General features: G+C 38.1%; 1 protein-coding gene across 1 annotated transcript; it reads right to left on the bottom strand.

Annotated features, from left to right (window-relative positions):
- Positions 1–7,163: 7,163 nt before the first annotated feature.
- Positions 7,164–14,936, bottom strand: c1h4orf54 (chromosome 1 C4orf54 homolog). Its single transcript, XM_053481093.1, has 2 exons — positions 9,695–14,936; positions 7,164–7,743 (listed from the first exon to the last, which is right to left on the bottom strand). The coding sequence occupies exon 1, from the start codon at positions 13,956–13,958 to the stop codon at positions 9,714–9,716; it is 4,245 nt and encodes a 1,414-aa protein (XP_053337068.1). The 5' UTR covers positions 13,959–14,936; the 3' UTR covers positions 7,164–7,743; positions 9,695–9,713.
- Between the last annotated feature and the right edge of the window lie 2,156 nt (positions 14,937–17,092).

The following is a 17,092-nucleotide window of genomic DNA, read 5'->3' as shown; positions in this document are numbered from 1 at the left end:
GTCCGCCATGTTTGTGAGGGAATGTGCTTCATTTCCAAGGAAAAAAAAATAAAAGTATCTTAGCAAGTATAAATATCTTAAATCTCGTCAGATTAATCTACCAGTTCTTAATAGAAGATTGTAATTCACCAAATATAACACTGAATATGTTTAAAGACACACTTCACTATTTTCCTGTTTAAGCATTGATTTTCTTGTTCTGTTGGCAGATACTTTTGCTAATTTAAACATTTATTTTAGGAAAGAAGTGTAAGCATTTGCAAACAAAACATAACAAGGAATGTGTTAAATTTGTTGTTTAAGCTAATTCATTATATTAAATGTAAAAAATGCTTACAGTTTACTTTCACTTAGAGTTTTTAATGGTTAGCGTTAGCACTGATGACTTGCACCTTCAGGGTCCCGGCTCGATTCCCGGCTCTTCCTAAGCCTGGTGGGTTTTCTCCGAATGGTCCAGTTCCTCCCACAGTCCAAAGACATGCAGATCAGGCGTTCCTAAATTTCCCAAACTGTGTTCATAAGCATCTAAATCTATGTGCCCTGTGATGAATTGGCACTCTCATGCCCTAAGTCTCATGTGATAGGCTCCAGGCCCCCCCACAACCCTGCATACAGGATAAAGTGGTATAGACAGTGATTGAGTGAGGGTTGTCGCCTCACACCTCCAAGGTTTGGGGTTCAAATTTCATCTCCGGCTGTGTGCATGGTGTTTGCATGTTCTCCCCATATGTGTGATATGTGTGTGCTTATGCCCTGGAGTGGGTTGGCACCCATTCAAGGTGTGAACTATTTATATGTATCCTTAACTGGGCTTAAATGTGTCCTTTTCTGTAATTAATGTATTGCTGTTGAGGGCAATTTTTGACCCATATCTGTCTTAAAATGATCTTCGTTCATCCCACTGCCCATCCATCCTCACAATTTAAATCTGTAACACAAACTCTTTCAGGACTGGCTTATAGTAAACGAGAGTGTTTGGAAGCACATGGCAAAAAATGCCTTAACTGTTCTGTTAATAAAAACAAATATTGCATATACATGGATTTTATTTTATTTTATTTTATTTTATTTAAGAGTTCATCACAAATTGTGAAAATGTTTTTCCATGTGTAGAATTTGTTTAAAACATTTTTATTTATGTAATATTACTTCCATGAGCTTAAAGTTTTGGCACTAGAATCAGTGATTGATGGTGCTGAAATCTCCTTTCCACAAACAATTTCAGATCAACTGACCCTGTGCTTTCATACTGCAATTAAAAAATCCTAAATAGTCAAAACCTTGCTGCAGTTACGATTATTTATTGACATATTTCCCAATCGCTATATAAATCACCTGTGGGAAAAGAGGAAAGGAAGAGTTGTCTATTTGGACTGTTGGGAATGTACTAAAGATATTTTAGGGATTAGGTGGATGGCGTCCGAATCAATTTGATCCCTCTTAAATCTTGTCACACCCTTCTGACCTGATTTGTGTGGTAAACACTTGTGCTTTACTTCTCCTTTTCTGCACTCTCCTCTGCATGTTACACGATCCAGCTACACCCTGGGCAAGAGGCCAGGAGCGACAATAATGTATGGGATGAAAAGGCATAGCTTACTTTATAATCAGCTGTACTGAGAGATATATACTGTAAGTTTCATTTTACATGTACATATTACTTTATGTTTCAAAATAACATTGAAGTTTGAGTTTAAGTGAGACATGTGCTTCACTGTGGTTTTTGACAGTCAATTTTAAATCGAGGTAATGAAGAAATTGCACATCAAACCCATGTAAAATTAAATATATTGTAAGGTGCTAAATATATATTGTAGCTAGCTACCTATCTACCCATCTATCTATCTATCTTGGAATTAATACAGTTACATCTATCTATCTATCTATCTATCTATCTATCTATCTATCTATCTATCTATCTATCATTGTTTGTCATGTCGATTTCAGGGAAGCAACACTTAATGCAGTAGCAAAAACCATAGTACATTATTAAATCTTATAGCTTTCAAACAACTGTTCATTAAATATTGTTTAACATACATGAAAGTAAATAAATTAAGAATTCATATCTTGAATATATAAACCTAAATCATTTGATTCAGATGTATTTCTTAGAATTCTTGAGGTTTGATACAGGGGCGTCAAGTCTATTAATTATTCTTGTCTCTATCTGTTATTGATACTCTGGTTCACTGCCTGGCTGGACTTGAGTGACACAGGCAAGTGGTGAAATGGACAGCGTTCTGTGCATTCTCAATTACAGAGCTGACTGCAGTGAAATAACTGCAGCTGAATACTCTACTACATTTGTTTGTTTTGGACACTGTATTATTCTTCTCTTCACTTTACAGATTTTAATACTAATAGACTAAATGACTGCCTATATGGCACAGTAATAGTAAGAAAGGTACACTGATTGCAGACATGGTTAGTTTATTAGCAACTTTTAATTGTTTAATCCTTTATTGAGGAGATGACTCACTATAAATAATATGCTTTAAAATTCACAGCAGTACATGGAACTGAGTAACAAACTGGGGTGTTTATTTTCAAATTATCACTTCACTATGATTTACCATTCTGGCTGTCCTATTTCACCAGGCTTCACAATGCTGAACACTGGAAACACCACATCAGGAACTGAGTGTTGGTTAACAGAGATACATACTTGTGAAGGTGTTAAAAAAACAACCATATGGCCAAAAGTATATGCACACCTAAAAATCACACCCATGTTTGCATTCCCCAGACTCCTGCACACAATTGTCTATAATGTTTTTGTTTGCTGAAATATTACAATTTCCCTTTAATGAACAAAGAGAACTCCATTAGAGCAGGGTTTGCAGAGGCTAGACAGAAAGGACTCAAGTACCCGGCACAGAATCCTGATCCCTACTACCCTAAAACCTTTGGGATGAACTGAAACGCCGGCTGTGCGCCAGAGCTCCTCATTCAACATCAATGCCTGACCTCACAAATGCTCTTGTGGCTGGATGGGAAATTCCCACAGCCATGTTCCAGAAAAAAAAAAAATTAATGCCAGTAAAGAGAGAACCAATTTCGAAGAGGGATGTTAAATAAGCCGTATGCGTATGATTGTCTGGTGTTATACTTTTGACCATAGAATGTATCACATCATAATTTTTATAGTAAAAGAATCACTAGTCATGATAATTACCTTATTGCAAAAAATGGTATTGATTCATTTATTGGCTGAGACAAATTTTGGAAAACTGCATTATTTTATTGAACAAATCAATACGTTTTCAGAAACAAGCAATCACTTCATGAACCATTCAGTTACTTACTTACTTACTTACTGTATTTATTTAGACATTTACTGAATCTTTTGCATTCATTTCACTTGTAACACATTCATATTACTTTCTTAAACACTGTTATTTCACTCTATTTCTCCGGTTTCCTGCCTGACACAATTCCACTTACCCTCTCAACATAACTTAGTCATTTTAATCTCATTCAAACATTAGCTAGATATAAAGGCTTCAAAAGAAACCATGGCTCTAAGAAGTGATAAAATGCTTCATGTTGGATAGTGGTTTAATGAATTAGCAGCAGATGCATCATAAAAAAAAAAAAAAAAACTATTCTAGACAGCACTTTGAAGCTAAGACTAAAATAAAAACTAAATTAAAAACTGTATTATGAACTACATCCAAATATTTAGAGATACTTCAAACAAAAGTTATTACAGAACAGCGGACTGACCAGCAGCTCCGAACAGATTTTTAAAGAAATTTGTGTAATGTGTGACTAAACTACTGCTATGGCATTACAGGAAAACAAAGGGTCAAAATCCTTAATAAATAGAAACTCCAAATTGGAACATTTAACCTGATAATTTGATATTATATTACTAAATGTTGATTCTAGCTTCTCTTCCAAATGAAACTTCTTTTATACGTTCAGGGTCACATTTGCAGATATACTTCAGAGAGGGTATGTGGCAAGGGTTTTTGGTGACCTGCTGATCTCTAATTTATACTTAAATACTCAAAATAGTTCATCTAGCACCAATGAACAATGCTACAGCCTAAGCCTACTTAAGATCACTAAGATTTTTTTCTCGATCAAATGTTTTATGTGAATATTAACTGAGGCTCTTGACCTGTGTCTGTATTATTTAATGCACTATCTTGAGGTAATAGATTAGGTTGATTAAATAGTTGCATAAATGTTCAGGTGTACATGTGTTCCTAATAAAGGAGTCAGTCAGTTTATAAGCTAACTGTATTGACTGTTTATGGATTGGCCAGTTGTATTAGATTTGTTCTTTGAGAAATTTCTCTACGTTAAAGAAAATAAATGTATTCGACTTTGTAAGAAACTGAAACAACACTATTGTTGAGAGACCACCATGTGTGCAGTAAACCTTCTATCACTGTGTTATGGCATTTATCACGTTAAAATATAACTCAATCAAAATAGTTGACCTTATATCCCATTTCCTCCTAAAGAACAATTTTACTGTTGTACTTTTATCACCTTTTCCTGAAAGGCTGAGGCAAAATGCTCAAGCTCACAAAACAACTATTCTTAGACAAGCCACATGATTTGTATTGGCACTGTGATTAAGATGCATAGAGAAGGGCTGTTCCCTAAAACATCTTCCTTTCCACCATATTAATCAACACAAACCCCTGTATGTGTTTTATGATGTATGTCACAGTACGCAGTACAACAAGCAGTAGAACATGACATAAATATACAGTACCATATTGTACTGTAATCCAAAACTCACAGAATCTAAAAGCACCTCTTAGAAAAAAGTAATAAAACCAAGATATAAAAGAGTTCAAGTAAAAGAATATGAAATATAAGAGGCAATTATTTTCCTTTTGGCCTTTTTTGTATAATAAACATAACACACTGAAGATTTTAGTCACCGTTTCACCAACCTGGGGCCATATCTACAATAATCTTGTCACAAATAATCTTAATTTCTCTGAAGGTCTTTCCTTAGTTGCACTAAATGTTCATTAAGAATTTTGAAATGCTTAATTAAAAATAATTTTGTTGATATCGATAATGACATGTAAATAAATTAATATTATACTGTAAGTAATGTGGTATCATTTAGAACATTTTCTCCTAATGCACAAAATCATAAATGCACAATGCACAAAGTCATAAAAAAAAGATCAAATGAAATGAATTACCATGCATACAGTAAGTGAATGCAATCTTCTAAATGCTCACATCAAATATATTTTTGGCAAATTTTCAGCTTAAACCTTTGTAGTTCTGACATGATTCATATTTTAAAGTACATTCAATTGGAATATTTATGTAACAGATTATACCGCAGTGCAGGTGCCTTTAACTAAAATGTGTAAAAATTCCTGAATGGTAACAAGTTGTATTTTAATAAAATTTTATTATTAACGATTACATTAAATAAAACTATGGTCAGTTGCCTCTTGAAGATACTTCCGTTACTTTTTATAAACAGGCACAGTAATCTTCAACTTTCATAGTTTTCTTTAAGAAAGTCATTTAAATAAATTGTGCTAGAGAAGGTCTATAAAATAAAACGATGGTAACAAAATTGTAACTGACACAGATGATCTGCTAAGAAAGCCATTTCTAAAAAAATGTTTTTATAAAAACTGGGGTAACGGACCTTCATCCAGATTTCCCTATATTTGTTAATAACCTAAATATATAACATTTAATATAAACAAATTTATACAATAGTTAGTTCTGACCAACCAATCTGATTGGATGAGAGACTATCCACGAGTGCTGACAGTAAACGTACTGGGAGAAGTAACTATATCACTATATCACTCCTCTTCTCAGGTGTCTTCATAACCATTAATTATACTAACTGTTGGTCACAGGATGGTTGAAAGTAGATCAGTACTGGGGAGAGAGCAGCTGCCTGCCAAAACCCATATTTAAAACTAGTCACAAAAGCACTTTCAGCAAGAACACATCTGACAATTTTGTCATCTTAACAAAAAAGTTAAGTTGCTCCAGTTCACCTCTGAGCCATTCGTGTTTTTTTAATTAACAGCTACAAAAATCGATGGCCAACCCCTACTAAAAGACACTACTTGGTGTAAGGGATTGTACACCCTATACAGAGCACTTTCCGTTAATGCTATTTGGGATTTTACCCCACAACGTGGAATTTAAGGTAGCTGATATTTTAAAGTGGAATAAGTGGAAATATACAAGACTGTCCACCACCTCCATGGTTTAATCTTCTCACCTTTTGGCTGCATAGTACCAGTAAGAATTTAAAACTACCTTCAGCACTGTAAATTACACTAACTGCCAGTTATTAAATGTCAGTAGCCAGTTCTGCCAATCACAGTTAGTTAGTTCTGCCAGGCATGGAAGGATGAATTAAATTAAGAAACAAATCATAACCTGTTGATAATAAATAGTGTTGGCGGAAAGCAATATCACACTTGAGGTCATTCTGATATTTATCACAACACTCCCTCTTGTGTAATATTGCTTAATCATACAATGTTAGCTCCAGTCCAATAGTTTAATAGATTTTCTAAAACTGCACTGGGACATTAATCTGTCTCACTCCATGTGTTTTTGTTTCTAAAACTAATTACAGAAGTGTTAGTAACATAATCAAAGGACATAGCACATACTTCTTTTTAGGACTATAAAATTTGCCCTAAAATATGAAAAGTCATCAAGCTAATTTCACCAGAAGCACCATGAATGGGAAGGTACAAATCAGTGTGAGTAAGCATAGATTCTTTAATATCTATTTATACCAGCTGGGCCAAAAATAAAAAGAACATTTGGATAATTTGCAAATGTTTTTTGTTTATAGGACAATTTTATAAATGCAATATTACACAATCAGTTGTGTAGTTATTCTGAATCGCAGACATGGAAATATTTATTATATCCACACTATTGCTTATCCAATATTGCTTATATCTATATATAAACAGAAAACATATTTAAATTGTCAACATTTATATTTTTTATTTCACAAATTATGACATATTTATTATATTTTACTTCTTATTTGACATGTGCAAAGATTTTCATTTGTGCATTTATTGGGAGGTGCTGAACATCAGCCAATTACTGTTAATATTTACTTAAATTTTGAATCTGAATCTGTAATAGCAGTACATTCATTGTTTGACATAGTGTGATGCTGTTGCTCTTAACTATACCTTTTTGGGGGACAAAAGTGGGACAAAGAAGGATTTTTTAATAAACTTTGATCTTGACCTGTATTCCATATATAAAAAAATGATCTCAAAACTCGATTCATCCCATTATTTGCCAGCAGCAATCATTTGGGATTGTTTATATTTTGTTTAAGTGACTTTTGGTACTGTAATATGTTCAAGATTTTCAAGAGTTTCTATAAAGTTGACCAGTTAAAAGAGAGATCTTGCTTTAGGATTGGTGATCACTTGACCATATAAAAGGTGACCCAGTGATTTGTTGTTTTAACCTGAAATGCTATAGCATTAAACCCTAACTCTGACTTTCAAAATCATTTTCAACCAATTTCTCAATGGTGCAAAAGAGCTATACAAAGAAAAAGACATTGCATAGTTGCACTGCAAACTGTAGTAAAATAATAAAGAATTACATTACATGACAAAGCAAATGATGAAAGATAATGTACCGATCTTCCTGTTGAAGGATACCAGGGATAAACTTTACATGTGACAAATGAAGAAATCTCATCCTGGAAGTGCTGACTGGGCAGATTATAGGCAGCACCTGCATAAAACAGAACCAAATTTCAGACAGTGTGAAATATGACCTAATTAAATCCAGTTGTACACTTAAACAGATGTATCTTGCATACTGAAGTGAATATAACCTCAGTGCCAACATTTAAACTTGAACTTGAAACGTAACTGGAAACTATGTTTAAGCAATCCATTTTTCATGATTAGCTCTAGTGATTATAGGACATTTTATGTTGTCACTTTGCCATCTCAACTGACTGGATGTTTGTTTATCTAATTTCCCTGAGGCAGATGTGTTGTCTGGCCTGTCTTTCGGTTCTTTCCCTTTAGCATAAGGGTATCCTATAAAAAGTCTGACCCCATCTTACCCCTCCCAACCTTGATATCCAGTAGCAGCTGGTCCAGCTCTGTATCAGCACAAATTCTGACCTTTCTTTCTCTATGCATACGATAACACTGTGCAGGAGGGGTGAATTTTTTAACATTTGTTTAATATTTGACTGAGCTTTTGCTTTATAGCTCTGGTTTCTCCAAAAGTATATATACAGAGAAAAATAACAATCTTAGCATTTTAGCTGCTCCCGTTCTCGGAACAATACTTTACCAAATACGCAGTAGTCACCTTGGACCTACAATGCTGTTCTAAGTAGCAAAAAGACAGTGTTGTTTACAACGTTATTTAAATTTTTGCTGTTAACAGAGGTTAAAATACAGCTTCTGAATAACAGGGCTTACAGCAACTATGGTTGAGTTACTCCCACTATGAATAGACACCTACTACAATTTGCAGCAGTGAATATAAACAGGGACATAACCAGGGCACACTGAGTCCCAGGCAATTCAAACTCACAACTTATGAAGGTCAACATAATAACTTCATTTTATCATATCATAATGTTGATTCAAACTGTTCTTAAAATTATTTTCTGAAACGGTATTAAATGCATCCCATTAATGTGATTTGAATAACATACTAACCATAAAAGGAAGTTATATTTACTCTCTACATATGCTCAGAAATAAATAAAGAGTGTACACTACACCTGCCAGTAGGATGCTACACTCAAGGATGCACCACACCTTGTAAGGTACAGTATATCAACACAAACAATTTCCCAGTGTTGATTTAACACTTTCAAAGTTTATATGGGTCCACCTGAATCTTAATAAACACTTTAGGGGTGTTAATTCAACATAATGGGTGTTAATCAGCACTGGGAATATTGCTCTGTACTTATTAAAGCTATAAAAGATACTGACATTATACCAACCATAAGAAAAGGTACAGTTTGGTTACCTTTTTATTTTGAAAGTGGATTTACATGAGCTTGATTTAAGGCTATTTACAGTTTTGCACTTTAGATTTTAATTGTGTTTAGTTCTGTATTGCTCTACCACTTTCTAACACAGCACATATTGGTATTAAAATCTACTGTATCTATCTATCTATCTATCTATCTATCTATAGGCTTTGAATGCTTAAATACAAGAAACTGTATTATGGGTCATGAGACCAATAGTGTCTATTTTCTAAAAGGATCTCAAATATAAAATAAGAAATCACATGACATTTTTAAATACATTGGAATATATAATTTCACTATAGCAGGAAGACAATTGCCTTTTGTATATGGTGTATTAAATTTTAAATCTGAAAATCAGAAATCTCTTCTTGTATCACTAGATTCATCACATGTAGTGCATCATATAATGACTACTGTACTTAATTATTGCCCTCACATAAATTGGGTTGGTCATCAATGACCTTGAGAAAAACAAAATTCTATAGTACAATTTAGAACTTTTTTAATATTTTTTAGTATTCACTGTATCGTTTTAATATTCTTTGAAAGTGAACACAGTGAAAGAAAAGGCTCTACATTACTAAGCAGTACTGGGCAGAGGTCATACACAGAGTGAGTTAAATAATTCCTTACAGCATGTGCTTATGTAATATCTAATGCAATAATAAAACTTACATAGTAAGCAGCCAAACAGTTATCTATGCTCCACCACAAAACTCATGGTGGTACCATCAAAGGAGGGAGGTGCGATGATCCTGGGCCCTTGCTGGGAGGTGATGCTGATGACAGGCACCTTGCTGTTGGCCACCCTGCCTGTGGTAACATGTTGCGCTTCTGGATTTAACTGCAGATGTTTCCCAGAATGCATATAATAAGGACTTTCCATGTAGGCTCCATCTGCCTGCTGCCCTGCATGGGATTTTTCTCCTGCTTCCATCTCTGACTGCATAGAAATCTGAGAATGAATGGTCCTGGCAGGAATCACAGTGGAGGCCACATAGCCTGGATAGAACATGTAGGTAGGACCATAACCTCCAGGACTAAGAGCCAGAGGAGAGATAGGTACAGGTACAGGGGTCATGGGAGGGTGTTGTGGCATGGGGACATCAACATACTGTCCTGTTTCTGGGTCATAAAGTCGTCTTGTGGCCGGTTGGATGGGCGTGTCAACCAAATAATAATTTCCAGTAGTGGGATCCAGGAGCATTTTTCTCTGTGTGGACTGAAAGTGGTCAGTGGGGACTGGAGATGGCTGCACTGTGGGAGAGAAACAAATGACCTGTGGCTGTGCTGCATGCATGGTAACAGGTAAAGGGTGATGGTAGATCGTAGCAGTAGGGGTATCTGGGGAACGTGTCTCAATAACAGTACTTGAGCGTTTTAAGGGCTGATGTCTGTCTTCAAGATTTTGGGCCATGTGTGATCGTTGGGCATCAGTGGCATAAGGTTTCACAGGTATGGTTATGTAATTCTCTGAATCAACTGAAGATGTGAACTGAACTGGGGTAAATCCAGATTTATTGGATTTGCCTGCATTGCTACTTAGCTTTTCTCTCTTCTCTGTGACCGGCTTTGATGGACTAATATTTAAAGATATCGGTAGCTTTTGAGATTTAGGATTCTTTACAGCTATAGAACTAACAGATGCTGAGGCTGAGATATGCGTCTGTGGGGTCTTTACTGAACTCGTTGTGATAGATTTCTGATTATGGCTTACGCTTGAACTTGGATTATTAGAAGCTCCACCAGGCTGCATTGCAGTTTTTGCGTCTTTTCGTTTGTCATGGATGATAGGAGTGTGTGAGATTTTAAATGTTTCCTTCTCTTCAGCAGTTATCATCTTATCTGGGTTTGAGAATGAGTCTCGCCTCATATTGACAGATGAAGAACCTGTGTTTCCCTGGTCTTGCTCATTATCTCCATGATGCTCAGTACTCAGAAGTGAAAGCACATGGCTGTCAGTTAAGGGCTGTGGCTCAGATTTCCTCTTCCACTCATTTTTATCAAACACATAAAGTTGTTCCATGGTCTTAACAGCAGCCTGAAGTTTCTCCAGAGCAGCCATCTTGGAATCAGATTTTTTTTCACCAGGGTCAGAAATTTTATCTTGCCACTTTGTGGTGGTTTTTGTCTCAGTTTTTAATTCAGGGGTTCCCTCCTGCTTCATGTTGGCTAAGTGCGCTGGGTCAGATGTTTGGCTCGTTTGTGCTGACCCTGTATCACTGCCATCTATAGGAAGCTCCTGAGGATGTAAATCATCAGCCTTTTGGATATCCTCGTTATGCGAGGAATCTGAGATTTTTTCAGATTGCTTTACACTGCTATTCGTGTTCACTGAATGACACTTAATGACGATAGGGTGAAGGCTTGTCGGGTTGCGATATGTCTTCTGTTTGGACGTCTTGTCCATGTCCGTGCTGTTATTGTCCAGGGACACAAAATGATACGAGCTCTTAACCAGTTTGCGCACGTCTCTGACCTGGTGTATTGGCGCTTGTAACTTTGCCTTGTCTCGAACGTCTCGAACAGTGAAGTGCGGGATTCTGTCTGACGAGTCCCCCTTCAGTGCTGCACTGAGCGCTTGGTATTTCGGCTCATCGCTTGGTTTTATACTGCAGCCTGTCCCGGGGGTCAGAAGCTTGGAGATGCTGAACGGCTCGCTCTTCTTGTCTCTTACTCTCCGTAAGCTTATTTTAATCTCCGGTGACTTCGCGGGTTTTTGCGCGGCGTCCTCTCGGTCCCTCTGCGCGCGCGGCTCAGGCTTCTCGCGCTCTCTCTCACCGGACACGACTTGGATGCTTGGCAGAAATAAGTGCGACATCTTTGTAAGCTTGCCGTTTGTCGAGTCCATTTCGGACGCTTGCTCGTTTTTGCTCTCTGCTTGAACCTCTAGCTCTTCTTCCCTCCAGCTCCTGAATGCGCTATTTTGGCTCCGAATCAGCGCGCTTCTGGACGCCTCCGCAGCTCCTTTTTTAGCGTCGAATGCCGCGCAATTTTGTGACTCCAAATTCGTTTCCGATCCCTGAAGGAGAGTTTCTTCATGGCGCTCGCATTCGCAGGAGCCGCTCTCCACGAAGTCCCCGAGTTCATCCAGGCATACAATGCTGAAGTCGGAGCCGGTCTCGGAGTGTTTCGAGCTCTGTCTGTGGAGTCCTGTGTGCGCAGCTTGGTCTCGGTGCGCTTCGTGCTCGTGGCCGCCCGGCTCGCAAATCTCTCCCCGCTCCATCTTGCGCTCCTGCTCGAACTGCATTTTCTTCGAAATGACATTTTTCAGTATGCTCGAAGCAAATATGGATTTCTTGTGCACGTCCTCCATGGCTTCTTCTGAATTACACGGTGGCTTGCTGTGCGCTTTTTGCCGAGGGTTTGTAACCTCATCTGCGGAACGTGATCCTCCCGCGGTTCGGGCGGATTTCACGCGCCTTTCGTTTGCAGGCGGACCCGCTTTAACGTTGCAGCGGAAATTCAGCGTTTCAGTCAGCCTTATCACCCCGCTCTGACCCTGTCCAATTTTGCCCATGAGCTCGATTTTTTTGGTTGATGCGTTTTGGGGGTTCACCAGGTTGCCATTGAGGGCAAATATCTCGACTGGGGGCGCCCTTCTACTGGCCAGCGTTAATCCAGTTATCCCTTTACTCTCCCTCCTTTTTGCCATCTGAAAATTAGACGCGGTGTTTTGATGGGACACGGTATTGTGACCGCCTCCTTTGGACACGTTCACGTTACCATACTTTAAATCCACAAGTGCTGACCAACTGTTGAGCCCTTTGCTGCGCTCCGAAGCCGAGGATTCGCTGGAAGTGCTGAAATTGATGGCATCGAGGTACGGGTAGGCCAGACTTTTGAAAGCTCTGGCGGTGAGATTGCGCACTTCCTTGTCAGCATCATCCAACTCACTAACAGCGCTGGATGTACCGCTGGAGTACCCTGTGACATCTTTGCTTTTGAATTTTCTGCCAAAGTGCAAACGCCCAGGCAGAGCAATTAAACACTTTCCCCCCTTTGCGTCCTTAAAAACACAACTGCTCGTCTCTGCAGTGGGAACGGCACGATGGTGATGATGATGATGGCTTCCATCCTTTTCTTGGACGTTGCTAGGCTTGTTTATAGCTCTGGAAGTGGCTTTGATTGACAGGTGAATGTGGCCGGTGCTTTTGCCTTGGCACTCGGGCGCTTTCTCGCCTAAGGTGGCGCTCCTGGTCCTGTCGCTCGGATCATTTTCTGCCTGACTACATGTCACTGTGGTGCTCTTAGCCTCTTCCACGTTGCTTTCCACCTGTACTCCTGTAGGTTCTTCGCTGTCGACAGATGCGTAGTCCACAAACGAATAAACCTGGTGGTCGTCATCGACATCCCAAGTAGATGTTTCCAAATCGCAGTCCACGTCGTGGTCGAGCTCGGAAAGCTGGATTTCGTGCGTGGTGATGTAGTGAGGCTCATCATCGGCGAATCCATGTACGCAGTAATCCGGGATCACCAAGCTCACTTCGTCGTCCGATTCGCTGAGATACAAATCCGAGCGCTGTAAATCACCGTCGTTGAGTACTTTGGTCACTTTTCCTAAATTTTCCGATGTTCTCTCCGCTTCGAGCACCTCGGGACAGCCCACGAAGTTTCCACGACTGATCTGTGGTCCTTGAGAAGAAACAACTGTTTTTGTTTCAGTTGCTTCCCCCGTTCTGCCATTTTCCCAGCATTCCAGATTAACACATTTACGCGTGAGACTGGTCAGATGTTCCGAGGGAAGCCGGACGCACTGGAGAGGATCCTTCTGGCCCGTGAAACTTACTTTCGTCCCGCCGAGTAGTTTCAGGTCTAACAATTTGTTTAGATCCACATAATTCGAGTCCATTGGAGCCCCCACGGCGCGTAAAACTTTGCTGGCCAGCGCGCAGTGTGTGTCCCCGCCGTAAATCAATGTTTTCTCGGATGCTGCCATTGCTTTGTGTTAAATGATTCCGTTAATTAAATGGTATGTTTTGTTTTTATATGGGTAAATATTAGAGACACTATTCCCCAGGAAGCCCTACTGCTCGCCCCTGTTGTACAGTCCTGGTGGAGTTGTCACTCTGCATAGATTTTCTTCCCCACAGTTGTCAGTGTGGCGCTCCAGCCTCTCATTTCAGATGGTGACACGAGCAGAACAGACATTCCAGAGCGCAGCAGTGGGGCTTCTAAACTATACCGACAAATAATTTTTTACATTTTGCTATATATAATGTCATACACTAACTTAATACCTTTATGTAAGCTGTACTGGCGCTTCACTTCCATTACGTATTCTGCTGCGCTGCCACCTGCCTTTAATACGCATATCTACAAATATAGAGACGGTGACGAAATGTGAAAACGGCTATTTTAAACTAGGATGTTGTGTTCGGCGTGTTTTGTTACATCCCGTAGACAAGGCCGAATCTCCGACATAACACTGTTTTGGACTCAACAAAAATTAGAAACCTGAACTAGCTACAATAGTCGAGGATCAGACTGCTTTAATAAATATATACCAAAATTAAACGCCCCTGCAAAATAACGTGATACGGGGGAAAAAATAGTGACAGGCTAAACGAGGTACTACAGCATAGCAACACGAGAATGGTTTTATTCAGGCAAACGCGCAGAGGATTTATATAGGCTATGTATAGGCCAATATTAGGTAAACGTCTCGGCACACCAAACTGGCCTGGCTGTCTGATGTGATGAAGCTTAATGCTGAATGAAGTTATGTTAAAATCCTTTAAAACAAACTTTAACCCCACACAAAGACACACAATGGTTTCAAGCCCCCCTCCCTTCCCCAAAAAAGAGTTTTTGTAGAGGAATTTCAGCACCACAGGCGTGGACAGCTCCTAAGACGAGAACAAAAAGAAGATTCGGAAATATACTGAAGCATGCAGGTGTATTTTGGAACTTGCTTAGACCCTAAAATACAAAAATGTAAAAAAATTTTTTAAAGGAAACAAAGTTTACACTGAATCCTTAAGTGAGTATCATTATTAAATGCACAATTAAAAGTTACCACCCTAGCAACAAGGTTCTGACAGTGTAAAAAAATCTCAGATGTATATATACACTTATATACAATGAGTATATATGCATGTATGTATATAACATTTGCCCCTTAATTAGTTTAAATTATGATTCACGCTGTGGTGGCAAAATCATGTTAATTATTATTCCTCCTGCTTCCAAAACCACCTACTTTCACAATTGGAATCCTGGAATATATCTGTGCGATGAGGAAAGGAAAAAAAGTTAATAGATGGGATAACCCGAGCATTCACTCATCAGCTGACTTAATTTTATTGCCACATAACATTTCCGATACTAACCTTGTCCAACTAAAACAACCACAGATCATAACACTGCGTCTAGAGGCTTGTACAGTGGGCACTATGCTTGATGGTTTGCATCAGATTAAGAAGGGACTCACCTATCGCTTTTTATTTTGTGTTTTTTATTAGTCACACTAACAATTGTGTTTTCTCTTATGGCCAATCCTGTAAGTTTTCACCACACTGTGCATTTGGAAATGCTCTTACTTTTACTAATAAACATATTTGTGTTTTTTTGTTATCAGTTTTTATAGCAACTTTACTAAGTGTAATGACCAGTCTTGATTTTTCTGACTACATTTCTTTCACGAAGTTGACAGTTCAGCACAGTGGTTACAGGTTTTAATAATATGTTGGACAGCTCTTAACCCAGTTCAGTTATTATCCCATGTACAGTATATATACTTGTCTGTGATTAGGGTTCTCTATAGCAACATAAAGAAAGATAAAGTTTTTTTAAAAGAGGGGACTCTGTTGTTCTTTTTGCCAGTATGTAAGCTTTCCAGCAGATTAGTGAGGTGCTCAAAAGCCTTGTAGCTTACCTTTTATTTGCATTGTACATTATTAATACTGATTAGTGTTGATCCAGTCATGTACAGTAACACATAAAGTCATCTTACATTACAAGTTCCCATAAGTAGCAGCTGCCTTGCATTTACATTGGAATTAACAGTTCACACAAACCACTAAACCCAAGCTCTCTTTTATTAGAGAAATGGTTTATCTGTCTATCCCCTTATTGAAAAAGGAAAGTCAAATTGGTCACATCAACAGTAAAATACATATAGAAAAATAATCTACATGTACAGGAAATAGCTGTCACTCTTCTAAAGTTAAGGCTATTTTTTGCATTTTCATAACTGCAGGTTAGGTTACAAGTTTATCTGTTTACTCAGTAACTTTGTTTACTGAGGTCTTAGAGACTGCACACAGGGTGTTATAAGGTCTCTTTTTAGATGTGGTGGTTTATTTGTTTAAGCAAGCCAGTGGCTTAGCTACTGGAGCTACTGGCTAATTACAGTATGTAAGACTGTGGTAAGAGTGAATCCCCAGGCCTGAGCAGAACAGCTGATCCTGTAGCTTTAGCAATCTCTGTAAACCTAATTTGTGAGCAATAGATTCTCTAACAGGAGTTTATGTTAAAGTCAAATTGATTATACCAGTGTGTTGTTATTGCTTTGCATATTGTGTGTTGGGTATGTATGCTAGAATTTAAAACAGTTGACCTACTGGAGACTTAAGATATGCAAGTGCTATTAGCCTCTCATATCCCAACAGCTGCAGATTTTTATAAATGTGAGATGCTCACTGCCAAGTGAGCAAGACTTGCTGGGCCTAGATTTTGGCTTGTGTCCCCTTGTAATACCATAGAAATTCTACACTAGTGTTGGTATAGTGCCATTTCTGACTTAAACTTAGATTTGTTCCCTTACAATATCCCTACAGTTGTTTTATCTCTTCACTTTTCTCCTTCATATTGTTTATTATTTATGTTAAAGCATACTATTAATTACATAACCTGAATGATTTACTAAATGTATTAAACACAATTGGAAATGTATGTAGGTGTGGCCGAGTGAAATGTGTTTCTGGACAACCAGAATCAGTTCCTTGATTACCAAGATGTTAGTAGACTTATTTTAGGGGTGGTTTTATCTTATCTTTATAACTGAAGTTTTATTGGCTAGCCTGATATTTCAAATATTTAACTCATATAGCTTGCTTTTTTGTTTGTTTT

Source organism: Clarias gariepinus, chromosome 1 (genome assembly GCF_024256425.1).
Source record: "Clarias gariepinus isolate MV-2021 ecotype Netherlands chromosome 1, CGAR_prim_01v2, whole genome shotgun sequence".
Classification (NCBI taxonomy): Eukaryota; Metazoa; Chordata; class Actinopteri; order Siluriformes; family Clariidae; genus Clarias; species Clarias gariepinus.
This window is presented reverse-complemented; position numbering and strand designations above follow the sequence as displayed.